Below are 17,330 nucleotides of genomic sequence, written 5' to 3' on the forward strand. Positions count from 1 at the left end.
GGCAGTAGTGCGCTCGAGAGGTTTCAAATCAGATCTTAAAGCCCGATTCGCACCCTTTGAACCAAACGTTCGGCTTTTAAAACGCATTGCTCCAAAATTGATAGAAAACACACATTAACAATCACATGACGTTTTATTGCTGAAATATTGTATTGTTTGAAGTCTTTGTTTGAAGTGTTTGTCATTCACAACAACACGACGCCTCGGTTTCGGCACAAAACAAGACACTTTCACGGGAAATTTAACTTTTCAAGAAAACTTTGAACAAGAAATAATATTATAAAGAATAATATTATGTCTGTGTTTATATGTGGGCGCAGTGACCAAGGAGGTTAATTACTATTACCATATTTAAATATAAATAAACCACACTGCCAAAAAAAAGCTATTGCAACCACAACCACAGACAACAGAGTATTTGATACTGATTTTTAATGCGTTGGCTTTTTTATTTGAATTAAAGTTGTATTTATTTTTATTTTTTGTAATTGTGGCCTGATAACAGTAGGGAAAGACGCATTTCAGAATGTTGGCAAACGCAGGGAGTCAAGTGACCGGTAGAGGGCAGCCTTTGCTCAGAGAAAATAAATAATAAACATAAAGGAATTTTCGCTCCCTTCCTATGACACAGAGCACGAGTAAATATTAAATTCAGTAGTGTAATAATGTGGACTATAGGCATAATTTAATACTATTTAGTATTTAGTACTTGCTATTGATATAACTAATCTATGGGTTTATAGTAAAATTCATTTAAAAAGATTTGCTACTCTTGATTTTCTCCACATATTCCTTAAACACACCTACTACAGCCTGAGTAAAAACAGGTCCAACAATGTGCAAATTGATATAAGCTCATGTTGATGTTACTTAGTCTGAGCTGTATAATAGATATGGTCAAAACAGGTCAGTGGAGCTTTCGACCAAGTGTACATCACAAAAATTAAGGAAAACGTTGGAATCTCTAAATTCAATATTGTGGTGCTATCACTCCCATAGGCTATAATATTTATTCTGCAAACATCAATAAGGCTCTCTCTCTCTCTCTCTCTCTCTCTCTCTCTCTCTGAGACGAGCACTGTGGAACGAGGAACTGTATTTAAACATTCTTCAGTTTGTTTTCTGGATGACAGAATGCAGACAGGTTTTGGGGGGAAAATATGCAACACACGTTGAAACATTTTTTTTTGTCACTTTTTTTTTTTTCCTTTATTTATCACAGAATAAGCCCTTTAGTACTTCATATTGGTACAAGTTGAACAACAATATGGACAAAATAGAAAGCATTACAAAAATAATTGCACTTTTGAAGTATGATCAAATCTGTAATCAGTCCGTTTCAAGTAGCCCCTCAAAAGCAGATTTCAATCATTTGGCAAAAATATGGTTCAATTTGGTCACAACTGAATTGGTCACATAAACGACTTCAACCTGAATTCCATTTGATTCATAAAGCTTAAATGATCTTGGCAATATACAATGTGAAGGGGCAATAAACCCCCCCAAAAAAATCATTTCAAGGGCAGTGCTTTGGGTACCCGTTTGGGGAGAGTTTCACAAGCAGGCCTTAACAAAAAAAATAAAATAAAAAATAAAAGTCTGATTGAGTCTACAACATTCTGTTTCAGGCATCAATGGCACTAAACAACGCAACTGAGAAAAATAGGGTAAAAATGACGTGTCCATAAAAACACCCCGACCTGATTTATTTGAAGTTGTATCAAAGAAGGCGTATAATAATAACAATAATAACAATAATAATAATAGCTGTAAACATACTATAATTTTACATTTGTACAAAATATTGGGTCCTGCCCAAAAGTTAGTGTTTTTTTTTTTTGTTTTTGTTTTTTTTGCAACTACAGCAAATCCTATGACGGTAATAACTTACTCAAAGGACAGTTTTAAATAACCAACTACTATAATTTAGCCAGAACCTGATCCTGCATGGGAAGACGTTTCGCAGCACACCAGCGTGCACACCAGCGCAGACCTGTGTGTGTGTGTGTGTGTGTGTGATTTTGGCTGTTGTTGTTTTTTTGGCGCCATGTCACACAGTTAGAATGTTATGCCCGCTTTACACCAAATCCGAAAAATGACAAGAAAAAACCGTCCATTCATGTTTTTATGAACAGAGGTATGATTCCTGAGTTCAGCTCTTCCTGAATTTTGTTCCACTAGAAAACATTTCCGAAGTTGGGTTTTTATATCGGTGAATTGTGAGTTTTTTCTTTTGTCGCACTTTGCAAACACCGTATAAAGGGGGTTTTAAACTCTCATTCATGGAAAACGGCGAATGTCCAGCGGAGGAAACCACTCGCGGTTGTTCTGGAAAAAAAACAAGCTCTCCCATATTCCCATTTGACATATTTTGTGATGCAAAACTCAGACGTGTTGGATGCGATGGATTTAGTATGAAGCGAGTTTTTATCACGCCGTACGCGGTCCCCTTAATGTGTGTGTGTTTGTGTGTGTGTGTGTGTGTGTGTTTACATGTGTCTCTTCATGTGCAGGGCGAGGTGGTCGGACCGCGAGAAGGCCCGCTCGCAGAGGTGACATTGGAAGGGCCGGTGACCCGTGTGCTTCCGGAAGTGACGGGTCAGCTCGTCTGAGCGGGCAAACTTCCAGCCGCAGCCTTCCCAGTTGCAGTGGTACGGCTTCTCGCCTAAAGAGAGCGATGGGAAAGAAGGAAAGAAAGAAAGAAAGAAAGAAAGAAAGAAAGAAAGCTTTTTTAGACAAATGCATTGACGGTACAGGAACATGGCCCGGAAGCAAAGGTGGAGCTTTGGGTTGAACCTTGGCTTGCTGGGTGTCTGCAGGTTTCAGGGATTTGGATTTAAGACCTTTTTAATATGGATTTCATCTGGGATTCAGGTATAAATCAAAAATGTTGACCATTTTTGACAGAGAAAAATGGATAAGTCTAATGAGATCAAATCCAGCCCATTCATTTAAATGTAAGTACTTTTCAATGACTGGTCTGATTAGTGATTAACTACCGTTTTGTTAATGACTTTACTATTGTATTGTAAACCTACATTGAGACATTTTAAGGACCTGCATGTGGGGATGAATTGGACACCGAATGGTCCTATTAAAAAAGCATTGTCCGGCAAAACAAAGACTGTTGTTGTTGCTGTTTTTATTTTATTTTTTTATCCCAATCTCAAAGCAGTGTCTAATCTTACCGGTGTGCGTCCTCATGTGGGCTTTGAGGTGGGAGCTCTTGGTGTAGGTTTTCCCGCAGCCCGCGAACTCGCAGCTGTGCGTGGCGGCGCGTTTCCTCGCCCACGACCTGCGACCCCGCTTCTGCTTCATCCCGCCGTCCTCCTGCGCGTAGAACTCCAGCAGGGGGGACGAGGGCGGAGTGAGCACCATCCCCTGCATGGACTGTGGGTGGGGATGCGGGTGCTGATGCGGATGCTGGTGCTGATGCGGATGCTGGTGGACGCGCACCGCTTCCCAGAACTGTGGCGCGCCCTGGTGCTGCGCGTAATGCTGTGGGTACGGGAACTGGTGCTGGAGGTGGCGCGCACCGAGGGCAGGGTTCATTTCGTGCTGCAGGGGGTGCGCGGAGAAGCCCTGCGCCGCGCCGGGAACCGTGGTCTGGGTTTGGTGGTGCGCCACGGCCGCGGGGCGCCCCGCGGGGCGCATGTGGTTTCTGTGGTCGTGCATGTGCACCATGAAGTCTCCACCCGCGGCCAGCATGCAGGACTGCTCCTGGGGCTCCGTTTTGATTTTGTATCCGAGCGATGGAGACGCGGGGTTGAAGACGCGCAGCACCGTGTACTCCTGCATGTCTCTGGGTTTGGGGGCCGCGCCGTCCGCGGCGCCCTCCCCGGGCCCGGGGTAGTTGATCTCCGGGGTGAGGAGCTCCGCCATCAGGCTGCGGGCGGGTCCTGCACCCGGAAAGCCCCGGGTGTCCGGGTGGTGGTAACCCGGGATGATCTGAGTCTGTGCGTCCCCGCTGTCGAGCACCGAGGGTCCGCCGCAGCTCTCTGGAGACTCCGGTAGGGAGTAGGAGCAGAGCTGCTGATGCGGAGGGGAGGACGTGGAGGTGGAGGAGGAGGTGTTGGGGCTGCTCCCGCACTGCTGGGACTGGGAGCCCAATGTGTTGGACAGGATGAACTCCAGGTCCAGGTACTTCCCCAGCTCGTCGTCCTCCTTGGCGCTGCAGGGGACAAGCGCCGGGGACTGGACGATGCTGAACTCGACCTCGATCAGCCGGTTCATGTCTCCACCCGCTGCGCCCTTCTCGGGCCCGTCCTCCAGCACCCACAGCTGGGAGGGGGGAAGGGGGGGGGCAGGTTAAATTCACATCAAAAAGCTGCACTTTTTTTTTTTGGTTTGTTGCCCTTCATTGGTTCTATAAGGTCTCAGGGACAGCTTCATCGTTTTAACCCTTTCGTTGTCATTGACTTTTATTTCAATGAAGAGACAAAAAAAATTAAATAAAATAAATAAACATTGGGGGGAAATATGTTTTGTTCCTGGACCTGTGAAAGCCTCGCGCACACCCAGAAACAAAACTATGCGTTTTTCGTTTCACTTTTAAAATAACAAACCTAAAGAAAAAGCTACACCTATATTAAAAACACAAAAATGATAACATTACAATCAAGTGGAGAAGGGTGCAGTATAGATGCCTCCCTCTCTTATTCTGTCATTAGGGTAAATAAACTATGTAAACTTGGCATTTAGGCTATGAGAGATATCCTTATGATACTTGAATTCTAAATATTAAAAATTATACAACCAACATATTCAGTCAAAGCTTGTAGTTAAAAGCAGTGTCGCGTTTTTCTATGTAAATACACTATTTTTGTCTTTAAGACGTGTCAATATAATACAATAAAATCAAATATAATTTAATATAATACATCAACTTACATTGGTTATTTGTGGTTTTTCCTCCGTCATGGTTGCAGGGAAAGCAGAAACTGGAGGCAGCAGTGCGTCGGCCACCGCCATTCCGACTTTTAAAACCAGTCTTCGATTAAAAAACAAAAAAGACAAAAAGACAAACAGAATATTAAGGCTGTGAACACAAACGCAGGGGCTCTCCGGCGTCCATAGAACGCCTCTCGGGGCGGACCAGGTGAGGAGTCGGGGAGTGAGACGCGGAGCGCACGGGCAGCCTATAAAGACTGGTGGGGGGCGTGGCCTCCGCACCTACCTTCCCGCTGAGCCAATAGGAACGGAGCGCGGAGGGGCGACGATCCCGGAAGCGACGGACCCGCGCAGGACTGCGACTGACTAGGGCGCGTCAAACGTCATTTGTTTGCCCAATTTTATTCTGCGTTGGGGCGGCATCAAATTTTTTTTTTTTTTTTTCAAACATAAACGTGAATATATTTAAACAAATAGAAAATGAAAATACACCTTGGTCCGCTTTTTTGTTTTGTTTTGTTTTTTGCTTTTTTATTCTAACTAAATAAAAAAACGGATCAGCATTTTTTAAAGGGTGTAAGATGTTTCTGTAACATTGTACTAGCTGTACGTGTTTCGCTTCCAACAAAATAATGAAAAATTAAATTAAATCGAATTAATTTGTGATCCAAATGGATCCCGAAGGAGGCCTCCATGTTATCCTCCAATAACAAGGACACAGTTTGGAAAGCTCCATTCAGAAAACCCATCGAACCTTATTAATGGTATCAATAGAAACCGTTCAAGGCTTGTATTTTGCTGTTTATTGCCGTCATGTAGATTCCCGAAACTCCCTCAAGTTGAGCTGCAGTCCTATGGTGGGGCAGGTTTAGTCACAGGGGGCGACACCAAACCCAGATCAGAGGTTTTCCGCATTTTTAAAGGTTTGACAGAATGGTGTAAGGTTTAGTTTTGGTTTTGGTTGGTTGTTGTTTTTCTTTTTCTTTTCTTTTTTTTTTTAAATATCATAAGCACAACAAAACAGCCTTGAAGCAGAAGAAATTCCTATACACAGAGCCGACAGCCACAACACAAAAAAAAAAAAAAAAAAAGTAAAATTTTAAAAAAGTGAAAAAGTAATAAAGATTTGTAAAAAAAAAAAAAAAAAAGTAAGTAAGTAATACAACACAGCAAAATAAATAAGAATGCAAATAATATACGGTATATGTATGTACAGATGAGTACAATTATATTTAGAAAATTGCAGGATACATACCACATGTGGCAAAATAAGGAGATGAAAATGGCAACCATACAGGTAAGTACTAGTTATCTGGAAATATAGAATATATATGTATTTATTATTTACTGTGATGCCTGGTGTCCAGCCCTCTCTTGGTAATTAAGTGCATGCATCTAATCAATAAATTTATCTTGATTTTTACATTTTTGCTTGGATCATATTATACAGTGTTGGATGTTTTGGTCGACCGTCATTAATAGGTCAGGTCATTGTATTTAATAAGGTACTGTAGATATTTTTTGTGTTTTAGCTTCACACCGAGAAGGTAAAAAAACATGCCTTGGGAATTTCAGGTGAAACGTCTAAATAAGTTTCGCCGCAACAAGGCACAAAACCACTCACACAATCATGCAACCTAATCTCAATTTACAAATCATTCATTAGTCTCCACTTGATCCCTGAATGTTTAAACAGAGTGTGAATGGGTCCTGTGGAAACAACCTGCTGATCTGGTGCAAACAAAGGAAGCCATGTACCTTAATGAGCCTCACCAAAACAGGAATATGCTAATACACAGGTACTGTAGAGTGTGTGCGTGTGTGCGTGTGCGTGTGCGTGTGTGTGTGTGTGTGTGTGTGTGTGTGTGTGTGTGGGTGTGTGTGTGTGCATGTGTGTGCATGTGTGTGTGTGTGTATGTGTTGTCAGAGTGATGCTTATCAGCAGAGAGAGACTGCAATTTCGGCTGAGGTAATCACTTGTCAAGACATGCAATCACTTTGTCATGGAGTCGTTGAGGTTTGAACCAGAATAATGCACTGATGAATAGTGGTTCTGTTTTGGAATCCTTTTATTTACTCATTCTTTAACAGATAAAAACATAATGGAATGCCCATGGCTATATAACTGAAATTACACAAATTAAATGAAATCTGCATTTATTAAACAAAATAAATGTATATTCATAAATATGAATATATTAAATAATATTCAAAACATAAGAATAATATATATATATGAATAAGAAATTAATAGATGGATTAAAAGTAGATAAATAAAGAAATAAAGAAAGAAAGAACTAAAACGGTAAATCAATATCATATTAGAGATAAGATAACTATGGAAAGTCAGCATTATATAAATAAATAAACTGTAAGATGAAAACAATTAAAATGCGTACTAATACACTGAAATGTATAAAAATTATAATTAATATTAATTACAATTTTATAGTAACATATGGTAAAATATCTCATGTTCATTGCAACAAATTGACTTGTGAATAAATTGTGTGCAGTTTGGCCCAAACAGGCCTGTGCATGTTGTGTCTTTGTGCCTCCTCCTCTGAACTCTGCAGCAGCTTTTATACTCTGGTATTTTTAAAGCGACCTACGCAAATCAAAGGGGAAATGGACCGAGCTTCCTGAGGAAACACTGGACACCGGCTTCCTCCACTTTCACTCTGGCAGCATGTGCACAGGCAATTTCTTGTCTCCATTGTTTAAAAAAAAAAAAAAAAAAAAGATATTGCCCTTTATGCGCCTGATGTACACAGTCCATGACACCAATGCACATTCTTAATGCAAAATATACGATACCAAATGATACCAAAACAAACAAAACAAGCAAAGCAAACAGAAACAAGAAAATAATACAAAACACAAGCTTTATTCATCCCGATCTTTAAAGCCAATTAACTCATGGCAAAAGTCAAACAATGACCGCGTGAGACCACCGAGCTGCACTCTAAACTGGCCCATCCTAATCAACAGTCAACGTTTTGTCTGTCATTTTCACTTTTATCCCCCCTCTTTTCTGTCTCTCTTTCTAGAGCATCTCCACCCTCTCTCTGACCCTGCACACACACACACACACACACACACACACACACACACACACACACACACACACACACACACACACACACACACACACACACACACACACCCACACACACACACACACACACACACACACAGTTGGGGACATGACGATGCAGTGAGTCACCGCTCCACCTTGATGGATCTTGTCCAATCATAACAGTTCAGCGCTTCAGGCATTTATTCCTCACACGGTGTATCGTGCGTGGCTCTATATCTTGTTTATAATTCTTACTATTATTATTATTATTATTATTATTATTATTTCTTCATCGACTCAAAATTTTCCTCTAACCCTAAATTAGATTGAAATGTGAAAAGATTGTTCGATAATGAAATACAGAATCAAATTTGTGCAGCCGTGCAAAGGAGAAAGTCTATACACCTTCATATTCCTCCCAATTTCTTCCGCACTCTCTTTAAAACACACACCCACACACAGACACACACACACAGACACACACACACACACACACATACACACACACACACACACACACACACACACACACACACACACACGTGCATACTTCAGTGTGCATTTTCCTGTTGAAACACAGATTCCACTTGAAAAGATCAAGTGAAATTTTCCACACACACACACACACACACACACACACACACACGCACGCGCGCGCGCGCACACACACACACACACACACACACACACACACTAATTATCCTCAATCACAAGGGGGGGGTGCAGCTATCTAGGATAAATACGGCGCCTTGCATGACAAGAAGAAACAACACACTGATTACAAGAAACACAAATACACACAAGACCAAATACACACAAGAAAGAGGAGGATTACTGCCACCTTTAAGAGGAAACGTGTGAAGAGAGGAGGGGAGGAAAGAGTAATAAACATTTGCTACTGACGAGTGGCGGAGGTGGGGGCGGAGGAGGTGGAGGTGGTGCAGGTGGTGGTAAAAATGTGGACCTGGGGGCCGCGTGGTAATAATCACTGATTATATTATTATATTCTCTTCCTGAGGTTGAGCTCTGATGCCGTGACTGGATCAAAACAAACTGGTCTGGACTGGATTAAAACACACCGGACTGGATCAAAACATACTGGACTGGACTGGACTAAAACACACTGGACTAGATTAAAAGAGACCGGGCTGGATTCACCCAGATGGGACTGGGGCAACCGGGCACCCTTCTTTATGTTGTATCTCACAGCATTGTCACCCCTTGTCCCCCCGTCCCACATATTGAGATGACGTCCCACATTTTGATTGGTTCCAGTTTTCAAAAGTCAAATCACTGCAGGGCAGACGCGTCTACAAAATCTGGCTTTTATCCAATAGCTGTGAAGAAAGCGGGGATCGTCTGTCATCACCGGGCTGCGTTGGATGTCAGTCAATCTGCGCACATGGGGGCCACGTTGCAGGCTAACCTGTCACCATCGCAACGGCAAAACGCAAAAGTCAAACTATGCAGATTTCGGCGGAATACGATGGAAACGAGCAGAAAGAAAAGGAAACGCGGCTACAACCACGGCCGGGAAACGACTTGTAACCCGGGTGAAGCCGGCGGAAGGCCATTCCCACAGAGTTGTAATTTGCCAAAAGAGTTGAGTTTTTAAGTTTCGCACGGAGAGGAATACGACAGTGCATGTGAGGCTCACAAGAAAAATGTGATTTGAAATGTAACAAGATAAGGGCTGAATATAAATATTGTTTTTTTTTCTATATATTCTATCTATTTAAGTACACTTACAGTTACAATGGAATTAATTTAATTGCATGCTAAAATGGATCACGAGTAAATGCTATGCAACTTACTCCACGGTATCTGTGTACTTAAAGATTGAGATGATTTAACTTTAATCCATAAGTAACAGATTTGGTGACATTCAGCGTTAATGAAGCCATTAGCGGCTCGCTGCCTGTCGCTCTAATGGGATCAGGATCACAGACACTTAACAGTCTGCCGTCTGTGGAGATACCGGGCTGCCCACTGTGGCCCTGAGGACCCACCGGAGGAGAGTATTACTGTATTGTAAATATTGTAAATACTGTATGTATTTACTAGGATTATAATAGTTAAAGCGCAAAAAAAAAAAGATATTCATATTATATTATACTATTTATATATATATGTATTTTTTTTCACTGCAACATTTACATTTTCCAGTTGCTTTGGCAATGTAAATGTACTACATATGTTCCCCCCATGCCAATAAAGCCTTTTGAATTTCAATTTGAGAGAGCAAGAGAGGGGAGAGAGAGAGAGAGAGAGAGAGAGAGAGAGAGAGAGAGAGAGAGAGAGAGAGAGAGAGAAAATAGGGGGAAACCATGGTAAAATCAAGCAATACTATTCATTTCAATATCCAGTTTCAGTTTTTATCCCCCCCAATATATATGCAATATATTAATCGGGCCACACTGAGGTTACACATTATAAACAAATATTCAATAATGCCGTTAAGGAGGTACCTCATGGGTGTGGTGGTTGAGTTTTAATGGCTGTACTGGCTTGCTCAGCATGATGAGAGATGTGTGGTTTCCAGTCTTCCAAGTTGGGTTGGTCATTTGCAAAACAATAAACAATGCATCAGGTGATAACAATTCTCAACATATCGTTGTTAAAAAGCTGCAGCTGGATGAAAAGGCGCCAAAACCGAAGCTTTTCAAAAAGAATTGCTCAGCGAGAAAAGGGAGCTTTTGATTTTTTTTTTTTTTGTATGCTCATGAATATCTGACATTTCAAACTGACTGATACTCTTCTTTATTTGTCAAGTCGTGTGCTGACTTCTGAGGGGGTGGCTTTTCCATTTAAACCCATCAGCAGATTTTAAACAAACAATCAAACATACAAAAAAAAAAGACAAACACCATGTAACCAGGATGAAATAATGAATAATGGATGAAAATTTCATTAGGGCAAAATATTTGAGGCCTTGGACGATATCCAGATGTGCTGGCATTCACGCCTTCGGAAACACAGAGTGCTGCAGCGTCTTTATTCCAGTGATGGTTGGAACCAAGTCCAAATGTACTTGAGACGTGTTGGAAAAGGAAAATGTTTGAATTCCACGTTCGTGTACGTTGCCATTTCTTCTTGCATGTACGTTTATTTTATTGTTGTGTTAATTCCAGGTTAAAATACCGTACATCAGCAGATTATTTTAACAATCATTTTTTATTGTATTTATGTGTATTTATCGTTTATTGTATATTCTGTATTTCCATCTATTCCTTTATTAATCTTAATCTCCCGTTTGGTCTCTTGCTTTTTGGACTGGTTTGCAGAGGCTTCCCCCACCCAAAACCCTCCTGAAGTCCTCACATTTTTGCATTTCGCACACATTTAATAGTTTTGTTGTTGTTGTTGTTGTTGTTGTTGTTTTGTATTTCAAAGGGAATGTGTTTTAAAGAGAAGACAGATCGAGGATCAAAGAGAATCTGATCTCCCTCTATCTCCGTTTCAGCTTCTTTCACTGGAGCCACAGCAGAGCCTCCACCGGTGTCTGCTCGGCGGCTGTTACCATGACGACCGCTATCAGCTCCACCCACGTGCGTGTGTGTGTGTATGTATTCTATTGATGCTATTCTATTTCAATTGTATTCTGACTAGTTGGCTCCGTTGTGTTTATACTCTACTCTTTTCTATTCTACTGTATCCTATTTCCATTCTACTTCATTCTGTTTTGTGCTACTCTATTTCTATTCTGTCCTCTTCTATTTATAATATAGTATTTTTCTCATCTCTTGTATTATACTCTTTTCTATTTTACTGTATTCCATTCAATGTCTATTCTACTTTATTATATTCTGTGCTATTCTATTCTAATATTCTAATATTCTACAATTTTATTTGTATTATATTTCTATTGTATTCGATGCTATTCTACTCTATTCCGACTATATTCCATTTATATTCTATTGTATTCTATATTTTCTACTGTATTCTATTTTATTTATATTCTACTTTATTACTTTAATCGTAGACTTTAATCGACACCTATTTTGTTTGTCCCAGTTCCTCCTGAATCGCCATCTCTTCATCAGTTCAAGTGAGTGACGATGGCTGCGTCTGAAAAACAAGACGACGATATGAAAGATGAGTTGTCGGGTTTTTTTAGTTTTTTTCCTTAAATAAGACGGATGGTTTCGGGTTTGTGTTGCAACATGATGCATATTTGATCGTGGCAGGAGCAGATGTCCCAGATCTCTCAGCTTTCACCGCTCGTCACTCTAGATAGACCAAACACAATGGGGAGGAATTGGACCTATTATTGTGGGCTTTTTGGGAGTTAAAAATGACATTTTTAGGATATCAAACGCAAAGGGCAGTGTGTGTGTGTGTGTGTGTGTGCGCGCGCGCGTGTGTGTGTGTGTGTGGTATTATGTTGCATATGTGCAGGTAATTGTGCAACCTTTGCACAGTCGGCGGTATTAATTCACGATGTTGCCATGGCACCCTGTGGGAAAATGTCATTGCTCCCCCACATAAATATTTTATTATAAAATGTGTGTATAAATTGTGTTATTATATACAGCAAGTTGTTACCTCATGCCTTGTATAAATAGTAAACCTAACTGATAAAATAGTATGCATATACCTTTAAGCAGTTCATATATATTTTAAGTTATTCTGTATATATTTCAATAATTCATATTACAATATTTTCGTATACCTAACTGATCTTTGTTATTATTATTAATATTATTATTATTATTATTATTATTATTATTATTAGTAGTAGTAGTAGTAGTAGTAGTAGTAGTAGTAGTAGTAGTAGTAGTATTAGTATTATTATTATTATTAGTAGTAGTAGTAGTAGTTGTATTATTAGTATTATTATTAGTATTGTCATTAGTATTGTTATCACTATGACTTCCATATTGGAAGTCATAGTGATAACAATATGGAATTCGAGATGACAAAATCGACATGGCCCACAGCGATGACTTCATTCATCCCCTAATAAGGAAACCGTTCCCATGATGGATGCCTAACGACGCTGTGTGTATGTTTTTTTTACCAGGTACCTCATCTCTTTGCTTTCCTTCACGGTTCAGAGGAGACGTAAAGAAGAGCGGCTGCAGGGGGGGGGGTGTGTTGGGAAACGACGTGAGGCTTTGTGTACTACGCAGCGTGGATTCTGAGTCAATACGGAGACTGACCCGCGGGGTGAGGAGTTGAGTCTTCACCGGGGGCCACACACGAGGCTCCTCCACACCCATCTCCAAATATAAGATAAGATAATACTCTAGAAATGTTGTTTATCTTTTTTTTTCCAATTGGCCCCGGTGCTGTTTTATGCATTTGTTTGCTTGTAATAGGTGTTCAGAAAGGGGGAAAAGGGGGGTTCCCAACTGGTGGCTCCCGGTCCAAAAATATTAGTCAAGCCATTTGGACAGGGACAGGTAAGTTCATAAAAAAAAAAAAAAACTAGATGTATCTAGTTTCTCTATATTATTATCTCTATATTATTATATATCTCTCTATATTATTATATTATTATTATATTATTATATTATTATATTGATAATATTATTATATTATTATACAATCTCTCTATATTATTATATTATTATTATCGCTATAAGATCCATTTTTTTTCTTTTATGTATGGGATTTCTGATGCTGTGCTTTTATTTTGAAACACCATTTCAAAACATCATATCGCGCTACACGACTTTAAAAGTCGGCAGATCGCTGTGCCGTTCACACCACGCGACTTTCTGTCTTGTGACGGGGAATCTGACCTTCTTGTGGTTTTAACGCTACAAGACTGATCGGCGACAGGGGCGTCACGCGTTACAAGACCTTTCACCGGGAGGGATCCCCGAGGAGTCCGCCTGGTCTCCGAACTGCGTTTTGTCACGAAAACAAACACCGGGAATGACGGCGTGCCATGCGCGGGGCAGGATTATTTATCTTTAATTTAGATTCTTGATCACCGTAAATAATCAGGCCGGAATAACGGAGTCCCAACTCGGCGTTAAACGACAAAACTTATATCATCAGATCCTTACTGAAGCAACTTTTTGGCTCATGGAGGAAATGAAGGCGCAGTGGGTCATCTCCATCAGCGTGAGACGTGTTTCTCACTCTGCTCTGACTCAAGCATTTCAACCTGGAGATGGCGCGAGAAAGATGTTAAAAAAAAATAAAAAAAAGGAGTGATCAAAATGAAAATCCCAAATGTCAGTCATGAAGTGGCGACTTTTCAGCTTGCCAATTCACAACAGCGAAGATCGACAAATAGTCACAGAACGACTTCAACAAGTCAAAGTGACTCAATACAGTTGACGGAAAATAACGAAAACTAAAAAGAAATTGACAACAGAAAAGAAGAAAAAAATGAAAAACAATTTGGAAAAGCGAGCGAGGAGATCTGTCGTTGCCTCGCTCTCCCTGTTTTCGGCCCTCTGTGAATAGGTGTATGTGTGTGTGTGTGTGTGTGTGTGTGTGTGTGTGTGTGTGTGTGTGTGTGTGTGTGGAAAGACGAAGCTGTCCTTTTGACCTTGTACAGAGAGACAGAGGGATAGAACGAGAGCGAAAGAGAGATGGGGGAGGGAGGGAGGGAGGGAGGGAGGGGAGGTTGTGTTCCCAGACAAGAGGTCTGCTTTTCCCGGAGCAGACTTTTAGACCAATTACAAAGACAAAGGAAAGGGGAGGGGGATGAGTGACCGGGAGCCGGAGAAGCCCCTTCATTAGTGGAGAAAGAGAGAGGAGGGGGGAGAGGGGGAGAGAGAGAGGACAGAGAGAGAGGGAGGGGAGAGAGGGGGGGCAGACAGAGAGAGAGGGGGAGGGGGGGGACAGAGAGCGAGAGGGGGACAGAGGAGGGGGACAGAGAGAGAGAGGACAGAGAGAGCGAGAGAGAGAGAGAGAGAGAGAGGTGGGGGGAGAGAGAGAGGGGGAAAGCGAGAGAGAGGACAGAGAGAGGGGGGGAGAGAGAGAAATGGGGAGAGAGAGAGGGAGAGAGGGGAAAGAGAAAGAGAGAGGACAGAGAGGGAAGAAGAAGAAAAAGAAGAAACTTTATTCGTCACGCAACCCACCACACTACAACACATGCTTGCACACACACACACACACATGCTTTGATGGTGGCCGGTGAAATGGATCCTCTGCTTTTGACCCATCCTGGCTTGTCCTTCCTCCGGGGGCACAGCCAGGAGCAGTGGGCAGCATACGTGGACGCGCCCGGGGACCAGGTGATAAGTGTCCATCGCTGGTCAGACGATGATGGGTGCATGTTTTTAGTGGGGGTCCTTACTGACGTGAGGTGGAGGAAACCCCATGTGAGCACGGGGAGAACATGCAAACTCCAAACAGAAAGGCTCCTGTTTGGGAGATAACCCGCCGGAGCACGGTGCCAACAGCGCCCCAGGCGGGAATCAAACCCAGGACCTTAAGTTGAACGCTTAAAAGGGTCCGGAAAACGCCGGCGCGGGAGCGCCAGCGGCATGGGAGCGCCAGCGGCATGGGAGCGCCAGCGGCATGGCGTCCCATTTCCTATTTTCTTTCCACCCTCGGAGGAGCCCGGTTTCCACTCTGGATCCCAAAACCGAGCCGACGGGCCGAAGCGCGGACGTGTCGGGGCCTGGCCCCCGCCCGACCGCCCGGCCCTGGCCGACGCGGGGGCGCGGCCGGCGGCTGGCTGCACATCACAGCGGGCGACTTCACATCAGAGGTGGCCGAATTTGGGATTTCCCGCGTGCGCGACCAGCGCCCACATGCAAATCCGACGGATCTAATCTCCTCCATCTGGAAGTGCTCCGTTCGACGGCAATGATCTTAGAATCATTAGAGCCGCCTGCTCCAGGACCTCCACCCTGTGGTTCGTTTGGTGTCACGCACGTTTGCATGTTCCCTCAAAATTATTTTATTTTGGAAGAACATTCGCAGCGGTCACGTTCAATATGAATGGCGCTAAAAACCTTGCCCCCGCAACCCGGCGTTACGATTCACAATGCCTGTCTCTCTCTCTCTCTCTCTCTCTCTCTCTCTCTCTCTCCCTCTCTCACTTGCTCGCCCGCTCACTGAATGGCAACTTGAGTTTCGAGACTCGCGAGATGTTTGTGTGTCTGGCGGTCGTTACCGAGTCGCGAAATATACGCGCAAACGAATTATTTTTTTTATGTTTTGTTAGAGGGACTCCAGGGTCCAGACTCCTTGAGAAGATTTTGTTCAGAACGGACGACTCGTTCGCTGGCATATCGAATGCATGTCTAACGCCTATTTCTCTTTACGGCCAAGGCATTAATCATTTCGGTCCTTTTGATGTTTCCCATGGCTTGACGTGGAGCGTTTCATAGAGTTGAATTTTTGGCGTGCGTGTGTGTGTGTGTGTGTGTGTGTGTGTGTGTGTGTGTGTGTGTTGTGGTGTACGGTACATTCAGGCTGCCAGGGCTGTTGTAAGAATTGTCACGAAGATGGGGCTGTTATTGAAGCCATTATGATAGTTAAGCCTCCAATAGCCGCAAGGCGGCTTTCAAAGGAAAGAAGAGTAACTTTCTCACACACACACACACACACACACGCACGCACGCACACACACACACACACACACACACACACACACACACACACACACACACACACACACAACACACGCACACACACCATTGCAGGCACATGTGCACAAACACATAGATTCAGCTTTACACCAACATCCTCATATGAATGTATGCACAGGTGCATCACCTGTGCATACATCACCCCCACCCCCCCTCCCCCACACACACACACACACACTTTTACATTTGAGTAATTGCTGCTATTAAGAAGTTCAAATAGTTCTTTGGAAGCGCGTTGATAAGATAAGTTCAGGTTAAACACTTGAACATATATTCCCGGGGATAATTCAGGATATGGCCTCCATCCCATGATGTAAAAACTGGCCTGCACCGCTTCTCCCCCTTTCCCTGAAAACGGTCCCAATAGCGCGCTCCCTCTCTCGCTCACTCACTCTCTCGTTTTGGTTATTTTCCATCTCCTCCGCCATTTCGGCCACCACACGTCAGATACCGCTGAACAACCTTTTAATATCCCCAAGAGCCATATGAGGAACTTGAAGAAGCCTCAGCCAAATAACATAGGGTTAGGGTAAACCACCCGGCGTTCTCAAGGATGATTAGTAGACAGTTACTGGGCAGACACTTACCACATGGAGCCCGTTTTTGATTGGCGGTTCCACTCCTTCCCGGTCTGAAAGGCCTCCACCAGCGCTGTCCGGAGCGCCAGGGCTCCGGTCTGCAGCTGCTCCACTGACGCTGAAAGGACAGCGGCGGACTCGTCCCATTCACTCCGTGTTGGTTTTTCCCCCACCCCCCCGAAAAGAGCAAGCTCACCTCTCCACATTTGTCATTTTTCC

General features: G+C 42.8%; 1 protein-coding gene across 1 annotated transcript; it reads right to left on the bottom strand.

Moving 5' to 3' along the window:
• Positions 1 to 1,209: 1,209 nt before the first annotated feature.
• On the bottom strand, positions 1,210 to 5,097 carry klf17 (Kruppel like factor 17). Its single transcript, XM_080011698.1, has 3 exons — positions 4,891 to 5,097; positions 3,189 to 4,281; positions 1,210 to 2,665 (listed from the first exon to the last, which is right to left on the bottom strand). The coding sequence occupies exons 1-3, from the start codon at positions 4,969 to 4,971 to the stop codon at positions 2,490 to 2,492; spliced, it is 1,350 nt and encodes a 449-aa protein (XP_079867824.1). The 5' UTR covers positions 4,972 to 5,097; the 3' UTR covers positions 1,210 to 2,489.
• Positions 5,098 to 17,330: the final 12,233 nt, after the last annotated feature.

This window comes from Zeus faber (assembly GCF_960531495.2).
Source record: "Zeus faber genome assembly, chromosome: 12".
Taxonomy (NCBI): Eukaryota; Metazoa; Chordata; class Actinopteri; order Zeiformes; family Zeidae; genus Zeus; species Zeus faber.